The sequence below is a fragment of the Triticum dicoccoides genome, chromosome 4A (assembly GCF_002162155.2).
Source record: "Triticum dicoccoides isolate Atlit2015 ecotype Zavitan chromosome 4A, WEW_v2.0, whole genome shotgun sequence".
In the NCBI taxonomy this organism is placed as follows: domain Eukaryota; kingdom Viridiplantae; phylum Streptophyta; class Magnoliopsida; order Poales; family Poaceae; genus Triticum; species Triticum dicoccoides.
Window position 1 is genome coordinate 145,186,355 of NC_041386.1, and position 18,227 is coordinate 145,204,581.

At 50.7% G+C, this 18,227-nt stretch overlaps 3 protein-coding genes and 1 pseudogene across 3 annotated transcripts; 3 read left to right on the forward strand and 1 right to left on the reverse strand.

Annotated features, from left to right (window-relative positions):
- The first annotated feature begins 1,868 nt into the window (after window positions 1–1,868).
- Window positions 1,869–3,055, forward strand: LOC119285466. Its single transcript, XM_037564748.1, has 2 exons — window positions 1,869–2,303; window positions 2,762–3,055. Coding segments are annotated over exons 1-2 (348 nt in total). The 5' UTR covers window positions 1,869–1,956; the 3' UTR covers window positions 2,763–3,055.
- Window positions 3,056–3,244: 189 nt separating this feature from the next.
- Window positions 3,245–5,353, forward strand: LOC119285467 (anaphase-promoting complex subunit 11-like). Its single transcript, XM_037564749.1, has 2 exons — window positions 3,245–4,336; window positions 4,921–5,353. Exon 2 carries the CDS (start codon window positions 4,930–4,932, stop codon window positions 5,182–5,184), a length of 255 nt encoding a protein of 84 aa, XP_037420646.1. The 5' UTR covers window positions 3,245–4,336; window positions 4,921–4,929; the 3' UTR covers window positions 5,185–5,353.
- On the reverse strand, window positions 3,851–3,954 carry LOC119290112 (annotated as a pseudogene).
- Window positions 5,354–11,061: 5,708 nt separating the features above from the next.
- On the forward strand, window positions 11,062–11,979 carry LOC119288792. Its single transcript, XM_037568330.1, has one exon. The coding sequence runs from the start codon at window positions 11,242–11,244 to the stop codon at window positions 11,869–11,871; it is 630 nt and encodes a 209-aa protein (XP_037424227.1). The 5' UTR covers window positions 11,062–11,241; the 3' UTR covers window positions 11,872–11,979.
- The last annotated feature ends 6,248 nt before the right edge of the window (window positions 11,980–18,227 follow it).

Genomic DNA, 18,227 nt, shown 5'->3' on the forward strand with positions numbered 1-18,227 from the left:
GATCTCCTACCATTGTAACCGACTCTATGTAACCCTAACCCTATCCGGTGTCTATATAAACCGGAGGGTTTTAGTCCGTAGGACAACATACACATCAACAATCATACCATAGGCTATCTTCTAGGGTTTAGCCTCTCTGATCTCGTGGTAGATCAACTCTTGTAATACCCATATGATCAATATTAATCAAGCAGGACGTAGGGTTTTACCTCCATCGAGAGGGCCCGAACCTGGGTAAAACTTCGTGTCCCCTGCCTCCCGTTACCATCCGGCCTAGACGCACAGTTCGGGACCCCCTACCCGAGATCCGCTGGTTTTGACACCGACAACAGCGAGCACCTAAGGAACACAAATGGGGCCGCCAAGCCATGTCTTCAAGAAACAATGCCCCCAACAAAAGAAACGACGCCAAGGACGCCGCCATCTCTGATCCAGGTACGGACCTAGGCTTTTCCCCAGGCACAACACACCGAGAGAGAGAGAGAGGTGCCTACACTCCACATTGATGCGTCCAAGGAGGGGAACGACACCCACGCACGCCCTCGCTGCTAGCATCGACCGGAGCTATGCAACCTTTGGCATGTATCACCACACACCTATATCCCATGCCACCAGAAAGAGGCAACACTGCCTCAAGATGTTTCACTCCGTCGTCGCCGCAACGCCTCACCATAGGAGCCGCATCAACAGGCCACAACAGAACCTCCATCAAAACGGTCGGCACCACCACGCCGAGTCCACTGCCGACGCCAGTACCACCACACCGAGTCCACTACAGCCGCCAACACCACTATGGCACCCAGCAGTAGTAGAGCCACAATGTCACCACGCTAATAGCGGCCTTAGCCCGAGCGCACTACCCAGATGCAACAAGGGTGGATCCAGCACCGCTAGCTGCGGTGGCCGTCGAGGTAGCACCACTAGACACAGGCCACCACACCATCACCGATGCCGAGTAGAGTCGTCGCCGTACCTACGCTGCGTCGCGTCGCCAAGATCACCAGCGGCTAGATTCGTGTCGTCGTCGGGGTGGGGGGAGGGGAGGAGGGAAGCCGCGCTCGGGAGAGGCCTCGCCGTCATCGACACTGCCTAGGCTTTGCCCTGCAGTGGCCCACAACAACAGCGAGGGAGGGAAGCGGGGATGAGGCCGCTGGTAGCGAGGATGCTAGGGGTTCCCTTGTGTCGCCTCAGAGAGGGACATGGGTGTCGGGGGGAGAGGAGGGAGGTGAGTCGCTGAAAAAAATGATGGAGAACAAAATGTGTTTGAACTATGCGTAAGACGTTTAACAACGTTTTGAGGGATGGTGTTCGACATGCCCTTGCCATAGACCACTGGAACAGTGGACGCCAGTGCAGTGCATCTGTTGGTAATGATGTCAAATCGTATTCTAATCCCGAGCTCAAATGCACCCCGATGAACAGTAAAATAAAAAATAGTAAAAAATAAATTATATTTTTTAGTAAACTTTGATAAATATTTTGTATGCTTAACAAATTTTAGAACGAAATAACATTCGTGGAAGTCGTGGCCAAAAAAAATCAGTACTCCAAAATATTTTCGGAAACTAGCATTTTTGAGCATCAATTTTTTTATGACTTCCATGATGTCATTTCGTGCTGAAATTTTGCAAGAATGCAAAACATTTATCAAAGTTTACCATAAAAGAATTCAGTTTTTCAAAATTACTATTTCTTGTCAACTCTACTGTTCACTACGGTACATTTGAGCCCGCAGATACTCCACTTCCCACAGCAATCTTTTCTTTCTTTGTGTTGTCAAACAAAAAAGGCGTCAGCTCATAGCTAGGAGGAGACTCGCTCCTAGTCCCCACCGCCAGCTCGTAGTCCTTTTTCTTCCATCAAAGAAGAACCGGGGGAATAAAGGGGGACAAGAGAAGGCACCAGCGGAATTTTCCTTTTTCCTCCCCGAAGCGCAGCTCCGCGGGCGGCTTCGCGATGGCCGCCGCCGACTACGACCGCGCGTACCGCCCCTACGCGCCCTCCTCCGCCGCCGACTACGACCGCCCCTACCGCAACGAGATCGTGCCCTACGGCGACCGCCGCATCGACCTCGTCGTCAAGCCGCCGCCGCCCACCAGGTCCCCGCCGCCGCCGTTGCCGGTCACCAAGAGCGGAGGCGGAGGCGGGATAGGCTCCGCCTGGTGCTTCAGCGACCCGGAGGTGAAGAGGCGGCGTCGGGTGGCGAGCTACAAGGCGTACTCGGTGGAAGGAAAAGTCAAGGCCTCCTTCCGCCGGGGCTTCCGCTGGATCAAGGACAAGTGCACGGGCTTCATCCATGGCTGGTAAGGATCACCTCCATTCCTTCGGTCTTCTCCCTTGGTTCCCCGCTCCCTTCTAATTTCACCATCCTGAATCGGCCGTGGCTACCCGATCATGGAAGACCCCTCCTTCCGCTGTGGAAACGGGTTTCATCCGTGAAATAGCAAATCCGTTAGCCTTCTATAAACACTACTAGAAGGGATTTCATTTCTCGCATAAAATTTCTGTCGTTTTTTGCGGTTCCTACGTGTTGGTATAACTGCAATCCTGTTTCATCCTCCATTATGCAAGCTTATTTAAGGAAATAGTACTACATATGACATGACAGATCTCCAACGAGTACCAAATTGATCACAACTTTTATTTCCACGAATGCTCCCCTTTCCAAGTAGTAGTACTGTAACATATCACTAGTACCACAATTTGGTCCTGATATTTCAACCTCGCCTCTAATCTACCCCTTGTTAATTCTCTCTTCCAGAATCCGTGGTCTTGGGTGAGTTCTATTGGGATCGAAGAAGACGCTGCAACAATGTGCGAGTAACGGATGCTGTTGCCTTTGCTAATTTTGTCCATGAGGTTGTGATGGTAACTTTTGGGTCAGGTTTATAGGAAACAAAAAATTTAAGAGCTTCCTCATGAGATTGCTTTGATTGCAGATGCTGTTCTTACTGTCTGCTAGTTAGCTAGTTATTTCAAGAATGTCTCAACAGGAGTTGAATCTTTGGAAAGGAACTGGTTAATTTTCATGATATCTCTATATGCCTCTCCTTAAGCCACGCCATTCTGCATATGTATTTTGATGTTTTGAGATATTATTAGGTTCTTTTATACCACTTCAGTGTGACGGAGGCATGGTTAGCTGAATCATGAGAGGAAAATGGGCCATCCCCAAATTGGCGTATCAGGAACCTGTCAATTTGTTGTGCCGTTGCCGCCAACTGTTTTCAATTTGCTAAGACAAGACTTTGTTGTCCCACTTATGAGCCGTCCACTGCTCTCAATTGATAGTTTCCTCTTAAGTTAGCAAAAAAAAAGTCGTTTTCCTCCATGAGCGTAACATAACCTGTGTAATTAAGTTGGGTGACAAATTTGAGAGCATGCAACTTCTCCATTTGGGTGGATGAAGTGTGCACGTGAAAGATTCCTGCTGCTGCTGCATCAGGCAATGGTCGATGCGATGCGACTAGCTCACACTCACATGAGTTGGTGCGCAGAAAGAGACGATGCGCCTGGGCTGGGGGGCGTCAACCGTGAAGCCGCGTTGCGTAGCATCTGGAATGAGTTGTCCCCTCGCCTGGAGGGGGTGGCAAAGATACCTTTCTCGGGTCGCGCCTGGTGGAAATTATCTTTTTTTTAGGGGTGCCTGGTGGAAATTACCTGACGGAGATCGATCGAGCTGTGCAGTTTTGACACCCTGACGGGTACCGCAACAGACGATGCATGTGACACCTCCTTGCAGAACCACAATTCGTACAGTATCCGTGTACGACATATGCATTTAATTTTCAGAACAATACAAATGGGACAAGTAGCTCAATAATTTTTCCAGATTTTGGTTTGATGGGGTCCCCTCCTTAAGAAGAAGACACCCTTCAAAAATTAGTGTATGCTGCTTATTGTGGCGTGCACACGGTATTCTTTAGTAAAAGGCGATGTGCTCACCACGCAGCTGCGTGCTTTACTTCACTGCACCCTCGCTCTCTTATATAGCCAGCCACCCGTTCGTTCTCGCTCCCGCTGGCAAGGTGGTACTATTGTCCCGGGTCTCAATTCTCACCGGCAGCACCACAACGCACAACACTTCAGCCCAGGGCTACCACTGCCACGGGCCGCATACAGACTTGAGTTTCGGCCCATCCTTTACGCCTCCCTTTTGACCTTTCCCCTCGCACCTCTCGCCTCTCCACGCACAAACAAGCAGACAGACCGGAGTGAGTCGAGTGACTGACTCGGAGGGAAAGCAGACGAGCGGAGTCTGCGTCCACGCGGCGAACAAGGGAGGTCGACGGCGGCCTGAGGCCCGCGCGTGCCTCCTCCATTGCCCCCCGTCAAGGTACTGCGTCGCTATCCCTAACCATAACCCTATCTTCTGCCGCCCCCCAAAGCCGAATTCGCGGGCGACCTCGACAATTGTAAAATCGCCAATGCATTCTAACCCTGGTATTCACATCCGAAGAGGTTGGCTCTTCTGCAGGATGTAGCTTTAGTCTGCAAGCAGCACGTTGCGTCAATTTGGAACCATCCAAACCTAGGTAGCAGTTGGAGCACCCGTCCACCGTGTAGCGTTGTACAAGCCCTCATGTTAAGCCCGCCCCTGCATATCGTGAGGAAATGTGTTGACCATGTCGCTTTGTGGATGCTAGTAGTTGGGACTTATGAGCCATTCGAATGGTGTACTCTGTTATTGACTTGTATCCTTGTAGCTATCTATCACTCTATCTTTACCTGCAAGTTGCAACTTCAGCCATAAAATTGAAGACAAGAAAGCTAATACTGCATGTGTTCTTTTAGACCATTTAATTTTTGTGAAACTTCTCTTCTCCTGTCTGCCTTATTCCTTCTTGATTGCTATCTGATAAGCTGCAATTAGTACAATGTTCTCATGACTCATGCATTGCATCTACTGCTGTATTCCAGGTAACAGCCATGAAGGTCAAAATTCTTCAGTGGCATGCGGTGGCTTCTTGGACATGGGACGCACAAGATGAGACATGTGGCATATGCAGGATGGCTTTTGACGGCTGCTGCCCTGATTGTAAGTTCCCTGGTGATGATTGCCCAATCATTTGGGGTGCCTGCAACCATGCTTTCCATCTTCACTGCATACTCAAGTGGGTCAATTCTCAAACATCAACCCCCCTTTGCCCCATGTGCCGTAGGGAGTGGCAGTTCAAGGGCTAAGGATGTCTCAAACTATGTCAGTACCAAGAGTTTTCATATCTCCTCGTAGAAAACTAGAATGAATGTGTAACTGGAATGTAGTTGGGTTGTCTTGTAAGTGCCCTGCCATACTTTCTGGAAGTCAGGAATGTCGGCATCTTTTAAGTGAAACCATGAGACCTTTGAGCCACAGCCATTGTGTCTTTTCAAGTTGTGACCATGCAAAATTCAATGATTGACTTTGAAAAGTCCAAGCAGCCTGAGATTGTGACATTTTTTCTTGTTCAGCTTTTTACCCGCAGATGGCCTCCCATGTAGTAATTCGATTCCGGTTGGATAGTATATACTGTAGATATAACAACTAGCAGACAAATAGCTTGTTCTGCTAGACTTATATTCATTTTAACAATGACACATATATCAGCAGGTTTTAAGTTATTAATATGATTTGATGAGCATTTTCCAGGCCATAAATTGAAATGTATCACATGTGAGCAAGTTACACTGGGTCAGATTTTATCTTGTGCCAATTATGCCAGCAGATATCATCGAGACTTGGATTTTTATCATGTAAAGTTAAGCATGTTTTAGGCGAACAAGTAAAGACTTATTATGCTTAGTTCATGATATTTATTTTACTATACGCAGGTCGTTTGAATAAAGCATTAGGAACATTGTAAAATACATTGTGGTTGAGTAGCAACCTGCCAGAACTATATCTAGCATCTAAGACAAAATGGACATGTCGGTGCACCATCCATTTCGTGCTTATGATTCTAGTTTCAGAACTTTGAGTTACTCAAAAAGCTTCTTCTTTAGATATCTGTGTCTTGCCTGGATAAATAGTGACTTGAACATTGGTGCCTGTAGTGATATCCATACTACAGGCATTTGACCTTTGGTTGCTAGTAGTTTGTATGGGTGATAGTTTAGTGATATAGTGGGATACTGCAATAAAGAAAGGTTGTGGCAATATTCTTAACATCTGAGAAGTAGCATCAATCATGTCACTAGTTTGATCAATTATTCTTATAGGCAAGTGGTGTGTATTTTGATGAACATCTTTAACCTGTGCAGAAATTATCGATCTGTTCCTCGCTATAGAATAAATTAGACAATCAGAATCGCTTCTGATCAATTGTAATGCAAATATCATTTGCCCATCTTGACTAGCAGGATGCAGTGTTATTTAGCCAGATATACCCTGATCCCTGCTTATGCGCAAGATCTCATAATAAGAATATGGCTTGTCCATTGTAAGGATCAGTGCCTTGAAACCGATGCTGGGTTGAGGGGGTTTTCTCCCTCTTCCTTGTACATTTCCTTTTCTTCTTAATGAAATGATACGCAGCTCTCCTGTGTGTTCGCAAAAGAGGTAAAAGAAGTTTCAATTCTGCTACCTTTGTTGCTACTCTACAAGGGCATTATACTTCTTGAAAGGTACATATCAGAAAACAATTTGATCATAGAAGAAAATGGAAATCTTTGGTATTCATGGGTTGTCACTATCTGGACAATTAAATCAAAAGAAGCAAATGGACATTATGGATAACTTTTAGTAGCATTTTGGAGATGCTTTTGCAGTTATATTTCTATGTGTCATAAGCTGGTTCCTTTAGAAAAAAAATGTTTTTTTTACAGTTACATAAATGGTCCGCATTGTATGTATTGTTACTCTTTGGGAATATTTTCTTCTGATTTAGGAAAAAGCAAACTTAGTCGACAAGCACTAGCACCTTCGGCATTTTTATTCAGAAGAACAATTGTGAGCATCATGTGGAGGTCGGGACTAAGGGGCTGTTTGGTTCTAGGTCTTAATAATGCCACATTTTGCCACACATTCTTTACCAAACTTACCTAAAGTTAGTTCAACAAAATGGAAGCCACAAGTTGGCAAGCCTAAGGGAATCTTGGCACACTTTTTCACTGTATGTGTTGTGGACCCTAGTGTGGCAAAAAGCATCTTGCCTAAGATGAGGCTTGAACCAAACAACCACCTAAGTTGGTCAAACTTATCTTACCTTACGTGTGGTAAGGTGTGGGCGTGTGGCAACCATAGTCACAAACCAAACAACCCCTAAGACCCAGGTGCGCATGGTGAGCATCCAGACATTTTGGAGAGATCTGTTATCTATGCTTGATGAGTAATATAGCATGCAAAATGCTCTTGAAATTTCCTGCCCATATGTTCTCTTGTTAAGCAAACTAAATGTCTTCAATAAAGAAAATAGGGGGGCTTTATATAAAAGAACAAAAGGAAGTTGAAAAATACCGCCAGCGTCTCGCCTGTTTAGTAATTCAGCTATTACTTCTCTAATATAACTAAAATTATTATTTCAAGCATGCCCGTTAATTGAGAAGATCCAGACTGGGTCTTGACTTTTCAGAGGTCCTTGGGTCTGAATCAATCTGTTTTGTCTATCTTGGACTTGTTGTGCTGTCCAATTCCTTTTTGCAGGTGGGCAATCTAGCCCTGCTATTTCGTGGCCGCTACCTCTTCATTCTGAATGAATCATTCGTGGTAAGCAGGTAATGCTTTGTCGGGCTAATGGCATCACATCCTTCAGTACCGAACGGAAAGGCGATATTATAATCTCCTCAGGTGACGGATGACAGCAGTGATCTTAAGTATCGCGGTCACCGTTAGATCGTTTTGTTCAGTTTGCATATCTCCCATGCTGCATGATTCCAAAAAAATCAGGTGAACTGTCTTGTTCAGCGGAGCCTTAGCACAAAAGCAACCAGGAATTGTTGAGGCTGCAGCTATATGACAACAGAGCTGTAGGTGTTTGTGGTGAGCAGTTTGGTAGTACCTGCGTAGTTGCATGACAGGCTTGGGTTTTCCAGCGTGTGATCGCTGTGTCTAGTTGTCAGCCAGGATTTGTGGGAATGCCATGTGACCCCATGAACCAGATTCGTATAAGAAATTTGTTTGCTTTTGGTGTTTATATCTCTGGTGAAACTTCATGGGAAGCTTCGGGCTAGTGCCTCTCTTTTAGCTTGGCTGTGCAGTGATTTTCAAGGCTAGCTGTGCAGTGATTTTCGGCTGTTTTATACCGGCTGAGGAAATTTGTATTCGTCACCTTTTTTATGCAATACTCAAGACAGAAACAGAATCTTAGACCGGGGGTTCAGAAAACATGACGGTAAATTTTCCGGCTTCAGTTCTTCAGGCTGTTTTGCGTTGGGCTTTGGTACATTCCTGTGCTTCGACGCAGCGTGGAGACCGCGTACACGATTTCACTTGTGCGGCGTGACACTGTGGAGCTCTTGGCCTGGCAAGTACAGTACCCCTGAGACTCTGAGGTGGACGCGCAAGGTCCACGTCCGCCTCACAACTATTGTGAAGCTGCCAGTACCGCGGGGATTGCGCTGGTAGTTGGGCTTAAGGTCTTCATAGTCCACACTGCTACGCGGTTTACATTCTTGATTAAGCAAAGCCATGTTCCCCACTGACGAGCAGCTAGAGTTAACTCCATGGAAACGCGTGGCTGTGGCTAAAATTTTATAGTAAGAGTGATTGGTTAAGAAGGAATGATGCGTCATTTGAGAAGCGTTCACAGAGATACAAGCAAAGCAATTCGTTCTTGACGCTATACCACGTGATCTTCAGCTCCACTCCATCACAATTCACAAGTAACTAGATGAAAACAAAATGCACAGCAAAGCCAGGCTAGCAGCTAGCTAGCTACCTGTCCCGCGAAAAACTACAGTTGTGCCCACGTACTACGAACGCAGACAGTGGGCTAATACGCGAAGTACCAAGGAAATCACAAGGAGCTTCAGTTTCGATTATTCACACCCTGTTCCTGTAGATTGCCGCTTGATGAAGGCAAAACAAAACGCCCCTGTCTGTCATGGATGAAAACGGCCCACGGGCGGCTCCACGGGCCGCACCGGGGCGCCCCAGATCCGGCCACTTAAGGCACGCCCTCCTCCTCCTCTTCCCTCACCGCCGCCGGAGGGCGTCGCCGGGGCAAAGCCCGGGCGGCGTCGGCGGCGGTGGGGCCATTTCTCGGCGCAGTGGGGGCGGATCTGCCGCTCTTGGTGTCCGGCGGCGCTGGTGGTCCAGGGGCTGTGCACGCCGGCGAGTCGAGTTCAAGGCTGGCGGCCACGACGTGGCGGCCTTGGTGGGGTGCTGCGTGCGCCCGCCGGTGCACGGCCATGGCGCATGGGCTCGGCGGGCTGGGCGTGGATTTGCGCGTCGGGGCGAGGGCGTCTTGTGCGTGCAGTGGGTCCTGCGGCGCGGATCTGCTGCCTGCGCGTCGCGGCAAGGGCGCCGGTGCAAAGGGAGTGCGAGGGGATCGACGGTGCAGTAGTCGCGCTGCAGTGGGTGACGTGCAGGGGCGGCTCCATGCCGCGGGTGCTCCGGCGCGCAAGGGGCCGTGCAGAGGCACGGCAGCAGCGCAAGGGGACCGTGCAGAGGCACGACGGCGGCGTGGGGTGGTCCAGCCGGCGCGGATGTGCCGTGTGTGGGTCGCACTGAGGCGACAAGGCGGCCGCGACAGGGAAGCTCGGCAGGCGGGCGTGAGGGGCTGCGGCTCAGGCGAGGCCGGGCAGGGAGGCTCGGCGGATGTGCGGAGGAGGTCCGGGCAGCATGGATCTGTGGCTGGGTGGCCACCTGCTCCGGCGTGGTGGAGGCCCGTCTTGGTGCTGCTGCTCTGGCGGGGCGCGTGGTAGAGGGGCTCGGGCTGCCTGTTTGGCGCTCGGGCGGCGGCTTCGGCTGCGAGGATGATTGGTGGGCTTGTCGGTGCCGGTGCGGGATGATGTGCAACCGAGGTGGTGTGGAAGCTCGGGTGAAGACTCTGTCTCGGCCCTGTGTCGTGACCAGCGATGGCGGCGGCTGTGGCCGTCGTGACCTTCCTGGAGGCATCGCTGATTTGCTGCCGCACTCCTCTCGCACGGATCCGGCCATCTCGGCCTCTTCAGGGGAAACCCTAGATCTTATGATCGGACGATGACGGCGCCTTGGTGTCGTTTTCCCTCTTGGGGGCTTCGTCTCGGAGCTCGGCATCGGCAAGCGGGACCGGTGGTTGGTGGCGTCCAGGCTTCTGTGGCAACGATGATGGTGGGAGTGATGTCGGCGACGCGGCAATGGTTGCGGTAGTCGGCTCTTCTTCGGCGTGTCCACGGTATTGCCTCGGTTTGCTTGTTGCTATGAAGTCGAAGCTGCGACGGCGAGGCCCTGTGGTATACGATGACTGGCTGCAGGTTGCCCGTTCGGCGATCTCCCGTGGCGCCAGCCGTGCCTGGTTTTGTCCTACTGAGTTCTCCGTCAGAGTTGGAGTTGCGCTGGCTGGCCGCAGGAGGCTGAGGTTTTGGCATCGATCTTCATGCAGCTTCACGTGTCCGCTACAGTGTGGGTTGAGTCGACGATCGCCTACGGCGAAGTGGGAGTCGTTTGCTCAGAGTGTAGGGATGGCGATGACGCCTCTAGGGGAGAAGTGATGACGATGACGCCTGCGTGCGGTCTCGTGAGGCCCTCTTTGGAGTGGTGTGCGTGGGGCTTTCTATGTGTGCCGCTCAGCGGTTGTGAGGGTTTTAGCCCGGTTCTCCATAATTAATTGGGCAATCTGGTTTTCGCTCGGTTTTCCCTAATTAACCGAGCAACTCTCTTCTGCTTAATTAATCGATGAGGCAAAACTTTTGCCTCCGTTTCAAAAAAAAAACGGCCCACGGAACAGACAGTGGAAACGGCCCCACGTTCGCAGGCACGACGCGCAATCGCGTCCTAGCCGCCGTCCGTCAGCCCGATGAGGCGCCGCACTATGTGGCGCCCCTCCTGGCGGCCGGGCCCCACACGCCTGACCGCAATCATCCACTGCTGCTCCAGCTTATGCACAACTGCCAAGCAAACACGCAGGTAACAGACGCGGTCGCTTCCCTTGGCTCCCGCCGCGCTCCCGCTCCCGCCTCACGACACAAGCAAAGCATCCCAACTGAGCTCCCTATTTATGCAGCGATCCCGCCACACTCATCCATCACCAGACCGAACAAACCTCCACACCAAAAGCAAAAGAGCGGAGCAGCTACACCGGCCTCGCGATCCTTTTTGCTGAATCCACGCAGATAAGCACAATGGCGGCGCCGGCGATGTTTCCTAAGGCGACCAGGAAGGCCTCCGTGGGCGGCCGGGCGTGGCGGCTGCTGCGGCTGGCGGTGCTCTGGGCGCGGAAGGGGAGCGCGGCGCAGAGCCTCCGCCTGCTCAAGACGCTGCGGCACAGCCGCGTCGCCGGCCTCGGCCTCGGCCACGGCGGCCGGCGCAACGACCGGCTGCACTACGGCGAGCGGGAGTTCTCCATCGACGAGACGCCGGCGTTCCGGTTCCGCACCCCCTCCGCGCGCGTGCTCCGGTTCATCCCCTGCATCGCGCCCTCCGTCCCCGACACCCCAGGCGTCTACGGCGACGACCGCTACTTCTTCCGCGACGACCGCGAGAGGGACGCGAGCTGCGCCGGGGACTTCTACGATGACCAGCCGAGCGAGTGCGGCCTGGAGAGCCTCGACGATGGCGCGGATGAGCAGCTGCTCGAGCGCGCGATGATGGAGGCGAGCGTCGGCTCGGCGGGAGCCGCGGAGGCCGGCGAGGATGCCGGGGTGGACGTGAAGGCGGACGAGTTCATCGCAAAGTTCTACGCGCAGATGAAGCTGCAACGGCAAATCTCGTGGCTGCAATACAACGAGATGATGGAAAGGAGCGTCTGCTAGAACAATAGTGTTAAGATTGTTTGTTTGCTCAATCTTGAGTTTTGGTTCATCGATGTCAATTGCAAGTTAGATATACAAAAATGCAGTAAACCGTATTTGTCGCATGTATATATGTGCATATATCTCTACTCCTATCTCTACTCCTAATAGACGAATTGGTTAAATAGTCCCCCCCCACTTTCAACCGGTTTATTTTCAACCGGCTTTTCTTCGTCCTACCTCCCACCAGCCCCTCCCACCGGTTTTTCTCTTTTCTCGTCTGACCGGCAATACCCAACGTATTTATGGTAATCAATTATAATTAATCCACGTATAGTAATAAATCAATCCAGGTATGGTAAGGTCATAACTCAGGAAATTTTGAATATGGTAATTATATGGTAATAAATTTAAATTACCCCAAAGGCTATCAATTCAGGTATGGTAAGGCCATAACTCGGGAAATATCGAATATGGTAATAAATTTAAATTACCACCAGGTATGGTAAGGCTATCCACGTATGGTAATAAATCATATAGTAATAAATCATAATTAATCCACATATAGTAATAAATCAATCCAGGTATGGTAAGGTCATAACTCAGGAAATTTTGAATATGGTAATTATATGGTAATAAATTTAAATTACCCCAAAGGCTATCAATGCAGGTATGGTAAGGCCATAACTCGGGAAATATCGAATATGGTAATAAATTTAAATTACCACCAGGTATGGTAAGGCTATCGATCCAGGTATGGCACGCCCTCACCTGATCACCTATCACAATCTCCAGCCCCACGCACGCACCAAAGAACCCACCCGGCACCAAACGCAGCTCCTCTCGATCCCCTCGAGTAAACGCCGCTGCCGTCGTGCGATCTTCCTGACACAGACGCCGTCGCCGCCTCCTTCCCACCTACGGCGTCCCCCACGTCCATGGTGACGGCGCTCGCGTCCTACACTGACCCTCCGCCTCATATAGGTTGGTCGTTGATGGAGTGGGATGTGCCGCTGCGGTTTGGGGAGGCGCAATCACGATCTGGTTGGGATCTCAGTGTGGACTCGTTCTCTGCGATGAAGGATGGCGCTGCCTCCCTGGCAAATGGGATCGGAGGAAGGGGCTCTACGTCGTGAATGTGGGCGAGGCAGCGGCCGAAGGCGAGCCCGACGGTGAGCACGGGTGTTCGTCCCATGAAATAGGCGGCCACGGAGGGCGGATCTGAGGCCACCCCAATCGCCGATGGCCCTTCCTCCCATCGCTCATCGCCTCCATTCTCTCTCTCCTCTAAATCTTTGTCGCCCCTGCCTGATTCTGGCCGACGCCATCCGGCTCTCGCATCGACCACCACCAGCACGGCTGCGGACGAGGCGCAACCGCAGACGCCGCCGCCGCCATCCTCATCCACCTCCTCCACCATCCTTCCCAGCTGTCATCGGGGGCACCCGCCATCTGCGCTCTAGCCCACCCGCTCCCTCCTATCCCCTCCCCCTGCCTGCCAGCCCCGTGATCCATCGCACAGATGGCAGGTACTACAGCGACCTCCTCCCCAGCGGATCCGGCCTCCTCCGATGGAGATCCATCCTGGGCACCGCCTTATTCTCATGCGTTCACTTCTATATCAACGTCTCATTCCACCTCACCTGAGCCTTTACCTTCCCACCTCTGCTTCAGATCCACATCACTTTGCAAGGTATGTGCTTGATTGTTCCGAACTGGATCGATGGATTGTGCAAGGTACTTTGGGTGTCGTCATTGACGACAATTGTCACGCCATGCTACCATCGGAGGGGTTCCTCATCGATGATTAGGGTCTTCTGAACTGCACGAGCTCCATTGAGAAGGATGTTTTTAATTCTGGTTTTGCCTACATGCTTTCTTTGCCTGTATCTACTTAGCTAATGTCTTCTTATAGATAGTAGCTGCTGAAGTGGTGATCAAAGTTGTTCACTATAAGGAAACAACCATGATAACAAAAGTGTATATTCCCTGACCTTTGACCTGAAGTACTTTTTCATTAGAAACTTGCAACAGCCAGGCATTGAAATTAGCAACAGCTTCGTACGTACTGAACTAATTTGCAGCAACACGTACTGAACTAAGTTAGGTTATGCTCATCGTTCCAACATGCTTAGTGATAACCACCTAGCAAGCTGATCAAACATGAAAAAAATGAAGTGCTACTGCTAATCGTACTATTCTGAATGTGAAAAATCTATTTAATTGGCTCTTCTCTAATTGTACACTTGCATAAATCTCAGATCTTGCAAATTACAGTATAACCATAAAAGTCATGCTTTGACTCCTATAGGGCCTTTTGCACTTTAATATGACTAATAATTTGCCTTAATATTACAGATTGTATTACTACCTTTCTAAGTGAATGACATTCAAGAAGGTCATTAAATAAAATCAAGAAATCCTTCTGGTATTGGAGTGTAGGAAAGTTGAGACTATAAAACCAAAAGGTTATATTTACGTTTATTAAAGAAGGTTCTTTACTTTTTATAGGAAAACACAAAATGTTGCGATGTAGAGTCTAGGTGGTGGGCCTCCTTGATCCACTTGGTGGATGAGGGCGACTCCGGTCCTGGCACCCATAGTGCCAGTGATCCAAAAATCATAGGGCCTGGATATAGCTCTAGCAGACGTATGCGGCTTGCGCATCGAGCTTGGTCGTCTCGAGCATGGAGATAGGCGAGTTGTAGACCAAGAGCTGGTACAGAGATAGGCGAGTTATAGACAAGAGCTGGTGGGCAGCAAGAAACGCATGCACACCAAAGAACAAATCTGAGTCACATGCCTACTTCTATTGGTTTCTACAAAGAGCGGCTAGCTTAGATCTTAGACCAGTCGGTCACTGTCGAGGTCGCCAAGGTGATCTTACAGCACCGCCGTGGGGATTTCTCATGATTTTATGTAGGCAAGCCGCAAGCGGTGGTGGTGATTGGCTGGGTGGTGTCGCTGCCTTGGGAAGAGACGAAGTGATGGTAAAAGTAAGCAGGATCCGATGATTCTTCCGCGGGGATAGCCAAAGTCAAGATGTCGACTACAGACTCGTCGCAGACTTGTAGTGAACCTGGATGCGGCGAGCCTGATTTGTGGATCGATGGCGGGTCTTGACTTTGTTAGGCTGGGATTGGATGGTTGCGGAGGATGGTGTGCTTGGTTGGGTTCCCATGGAAGAATGTGGCCTCCTCGTGGATCTGGTCATGCCCATCCTAGAGAACATTGTGTCCCTAGCTCCCTCGAGGAGCAAGGACAGTGCAAGCGGCAGCAGGGGGTAGGGGTAGATGTGGGGAGGGATGTCGGCGGCTGCTCGAGGTCATCATGATGAAACCCTTGACGTCCCATCTTTATCAATGGAAGTGGAAGAGCACGAAGTCGAGATTGGATAGGAGTTTGAGTTCTTTTTGGCACCGATCGGTTCCCCACTTTAGAGATGTATTTTTTTTGCGTGCGAGCAAACAGTGGGTTGATTCTAAAAGGGATAGGCACTTTTCAACAGAAGTGCATGACGGACCAAAAATATGACCTCATTTTATTCGTTTGATAGATATCGTATTATTCGTTGTTGTTCGTTCGGTGAAATTTCCTAATATTTGATTGTTGTGTTTCTAATTAGAGCACCCCATAATTACCCAATATGAGGGGATGATAAATGAAAGATACTGATTATAAATTTTGAAGAGCCCATGGCAACGCACGGGCGTTATACTAGTTTCTATTGATTTCTCAATTTCTGTCGAACTTTCTCTCTCCAAAATGTTGCCCTCGACCCGGCGGTAGATCTTCCAATTTGTTTAACATAATACAATCAAAGTCTCTCACATACATTCATCCCTGATCTGTCATTGGGCGCTTCCCTCTGGCCCCAGCTCCTCACGGCAAGCGTTTGATGCTCGTGCTCACGTCGAGCCACCGTACAAGGACCCCCAAATCGGAGGCACACACCATACGGCGCGAGAGGCAGCGGACCGCGCAGAGTGGCGGCGGACGCCGGTTCCTCCCGCATAGGCACAAGGTCCTCCCAACCCTACGCGATGTTCGTGAAGGTCAATTCGGAGAAGAAGATCCTAGTCGAGGTCCTCGCCATGATGGAGACAGCCGCGAGGCGCCTCCACTGCAAGAAGCCAAGAACGCTCTGACTCAACATTGAAGAGTTCGAGGGCATCACGAAGGAGAAGGCAGCCCCCACATCGGAAGCGCCACGACTCGCAAAGGAGCGGGTCGACACCGCCGATGTCTCACCAGCATCATCTCTTCTTCTTCATTAGAGACCTTCTGCTGTGACGCCCCATTTATAATCGTGTACTAACCATACACGCATCATGTCGGATCATGAACGGTGACCCACGCTAATATCACAACACAACTCCGCGACACAAATTAAACATAAATCTTTATAGTACAAGTCAGGGTCACGAGGATCCATAATACATCAGTCATGAAAGCAAATATTATTTGAGTACATACATGGTTAGACAAGAAAACATATCCGCTCCCCCCGCGTCGCCCCCGCTCGAGCGACACGGACGGGATCCCAACCCTGGCCGCCGGGGGCTCCCCGTCCTTCCATCCCTCCCTCCGTTGCCGCCGAAGGACGCCGCCGGCCTATAGCCCGGGGGCTGACGACGGTGACGGGGGCCTTCCCTCTCTCCCGTGCCATGGGGGCGATGCGGAGCCCCGCGGCGTGTGGTGGCACGGCCGATCTAGCTTTCGTGGCGTGGCGGGCCTGCCTTGACCGGCGGCGGCGCGGCGGCGGCCTCGTCCTAGGGCGGTGGTGGTGGCGAGTGCGGCGGCCGGCCCTGCGTCGGGCAGCGGCCTTGGCTGCGTTCGGCGGCGGCGGCTAGGTCTGCAGCGACGGACCATCTGACCTCGGATTGGCGTGGCGGCATGGAGAGCCCGGTGGTTGGGTCGGCGCCATGCGTGGTTTGCCCTCCGGACAGATCTGTTCTGTCCGGTGCGGCTTGCTCGATGTGCGGCGGCTCAGATCGGCGGCGACCCATGCACACGATGCTTGATGGAGGTTCTTCGAGCGGATCCAGGTGAAAACTTTGTTCTTGGCTTGATGCCAAGACCGGCGTTGGCGGCACTCTTTTGTGTCATTACCTTCTTGAAGGCATCGCCGCGGAGAAGCTCCAGACCTCTATCTGCTACCTTCGGGGGAAACCCTAAATCAGTAGATCGGATGACGACGACGCGTTGGTGTCATTTCCTCCTTGGGGGCGTCATTCTTGGAGGCGTACACAGGATCGAGGGACTAGTGGGCGGGTTTTCTTGGTGGAGCGGTGCTTCATCCTACACATTGATGACGGCGGATCTCGGTGGCGTGGCGCAGTGGAGACTCGGCGCTCGATGCGCGGTGATGGACTCGCGCAGGAGGAGGTAGTTGTCTGGCGTCATGGTGGCGTCGATGACAGAGTGGCCTGACAAGGTAGAAGCCTCAATATCTGCTCTGAAGACGGACCTGTGGAGGATGGTGGCGGCGACACTTATGAGTGCGTCAGACCAGTTTAAGCCCCAGACCCGGTATGTGGCTCGGCTGGGGCTTCTGGCTTTTCATGATAGGCTTAGGTGAGTGGTCTGGGTATTTGGCCCAGCTAGCACCCCTTCATCATATGGATAGGAGTAGTGGCATATGTAGCCAAGATGGTGGATTCAGGCATATTGTTGTAATACTTTGTAGGTCCTCGAGAATAATCAATAAAGTGGCCGCATACATCTCCCAGATGCAGAGGTCGGGGGCCATCCTCCTTTTCTAAAAAAAAGACAAGTTTTGCCTTAAGAAGACTGAGCAAAACAACGACGCTAGATCAAAAGCCGAGGCCTCCTATCTGGGACAACCGGACTACTCCTGGTCATCGGTGTCCATATAGTACACACCATCAGGGTAACCTGCATCCGCGGCGCTACCAGTTGTTGCAGCAACCGGGTTGAATGAAAAGTGTAGCAAAGATGGCGAGGACTCATCCAAAGTAATCACAATACTTACATCAGATCTATACTAGATATGTATCAGTATCAAAGGAAAGGGGTAATATCTGTGGACTAAACTGCGGAAATGTCTGAATAAGTGGGAGAAGCTCAACCTATCGGAGACTACATCTTTTAGCAGTAGAAAAGAGGAGCCTATATGGTATCATCTTGTACATACATATAACAATAACCTGCCCAGAGATCCTCTCCTCGTCTCCTTGTGGGAAAGCGATCTCTGGGGGTATCTGTTTGTTATCTGGGTGTTTCATCAAGTATCCAGTTTTAGTTGTAAGAGGCCGGGATACAACTTCAAGTCATCATGTTATCATGGACATGGCTATTTGAATAGTTTAACTTCCCTGGAGGGGTGCACCACATAACCCGATACACTTGATTAC

What these genes read in the sequence shown, in the direction of transcription:
- LOC119285466 (XM_037564748.1), top strand. Translation starts at nt 1,957, where the DNA reads ATGGCCGCCGCCGACTACGACCGCGCGTACCGCCCCTACGCGCCCTCC.
- LOC119285467 (XM_037564749.1), top strand. Translation starts at nt 4,930, where the DNA reads ATGAAGGTCAAAATTCTTCAGTGGCATGCGGTGGCTTCTTGGACATGG.
- LOC119288792 (XM_037568330.1), top strand. Translation starts at nt 11,242, where the DNA reads ATGGCGGCGCCGGCGATGTTTCCTAAGGCGACCAGGAAGGCCTCCGTG.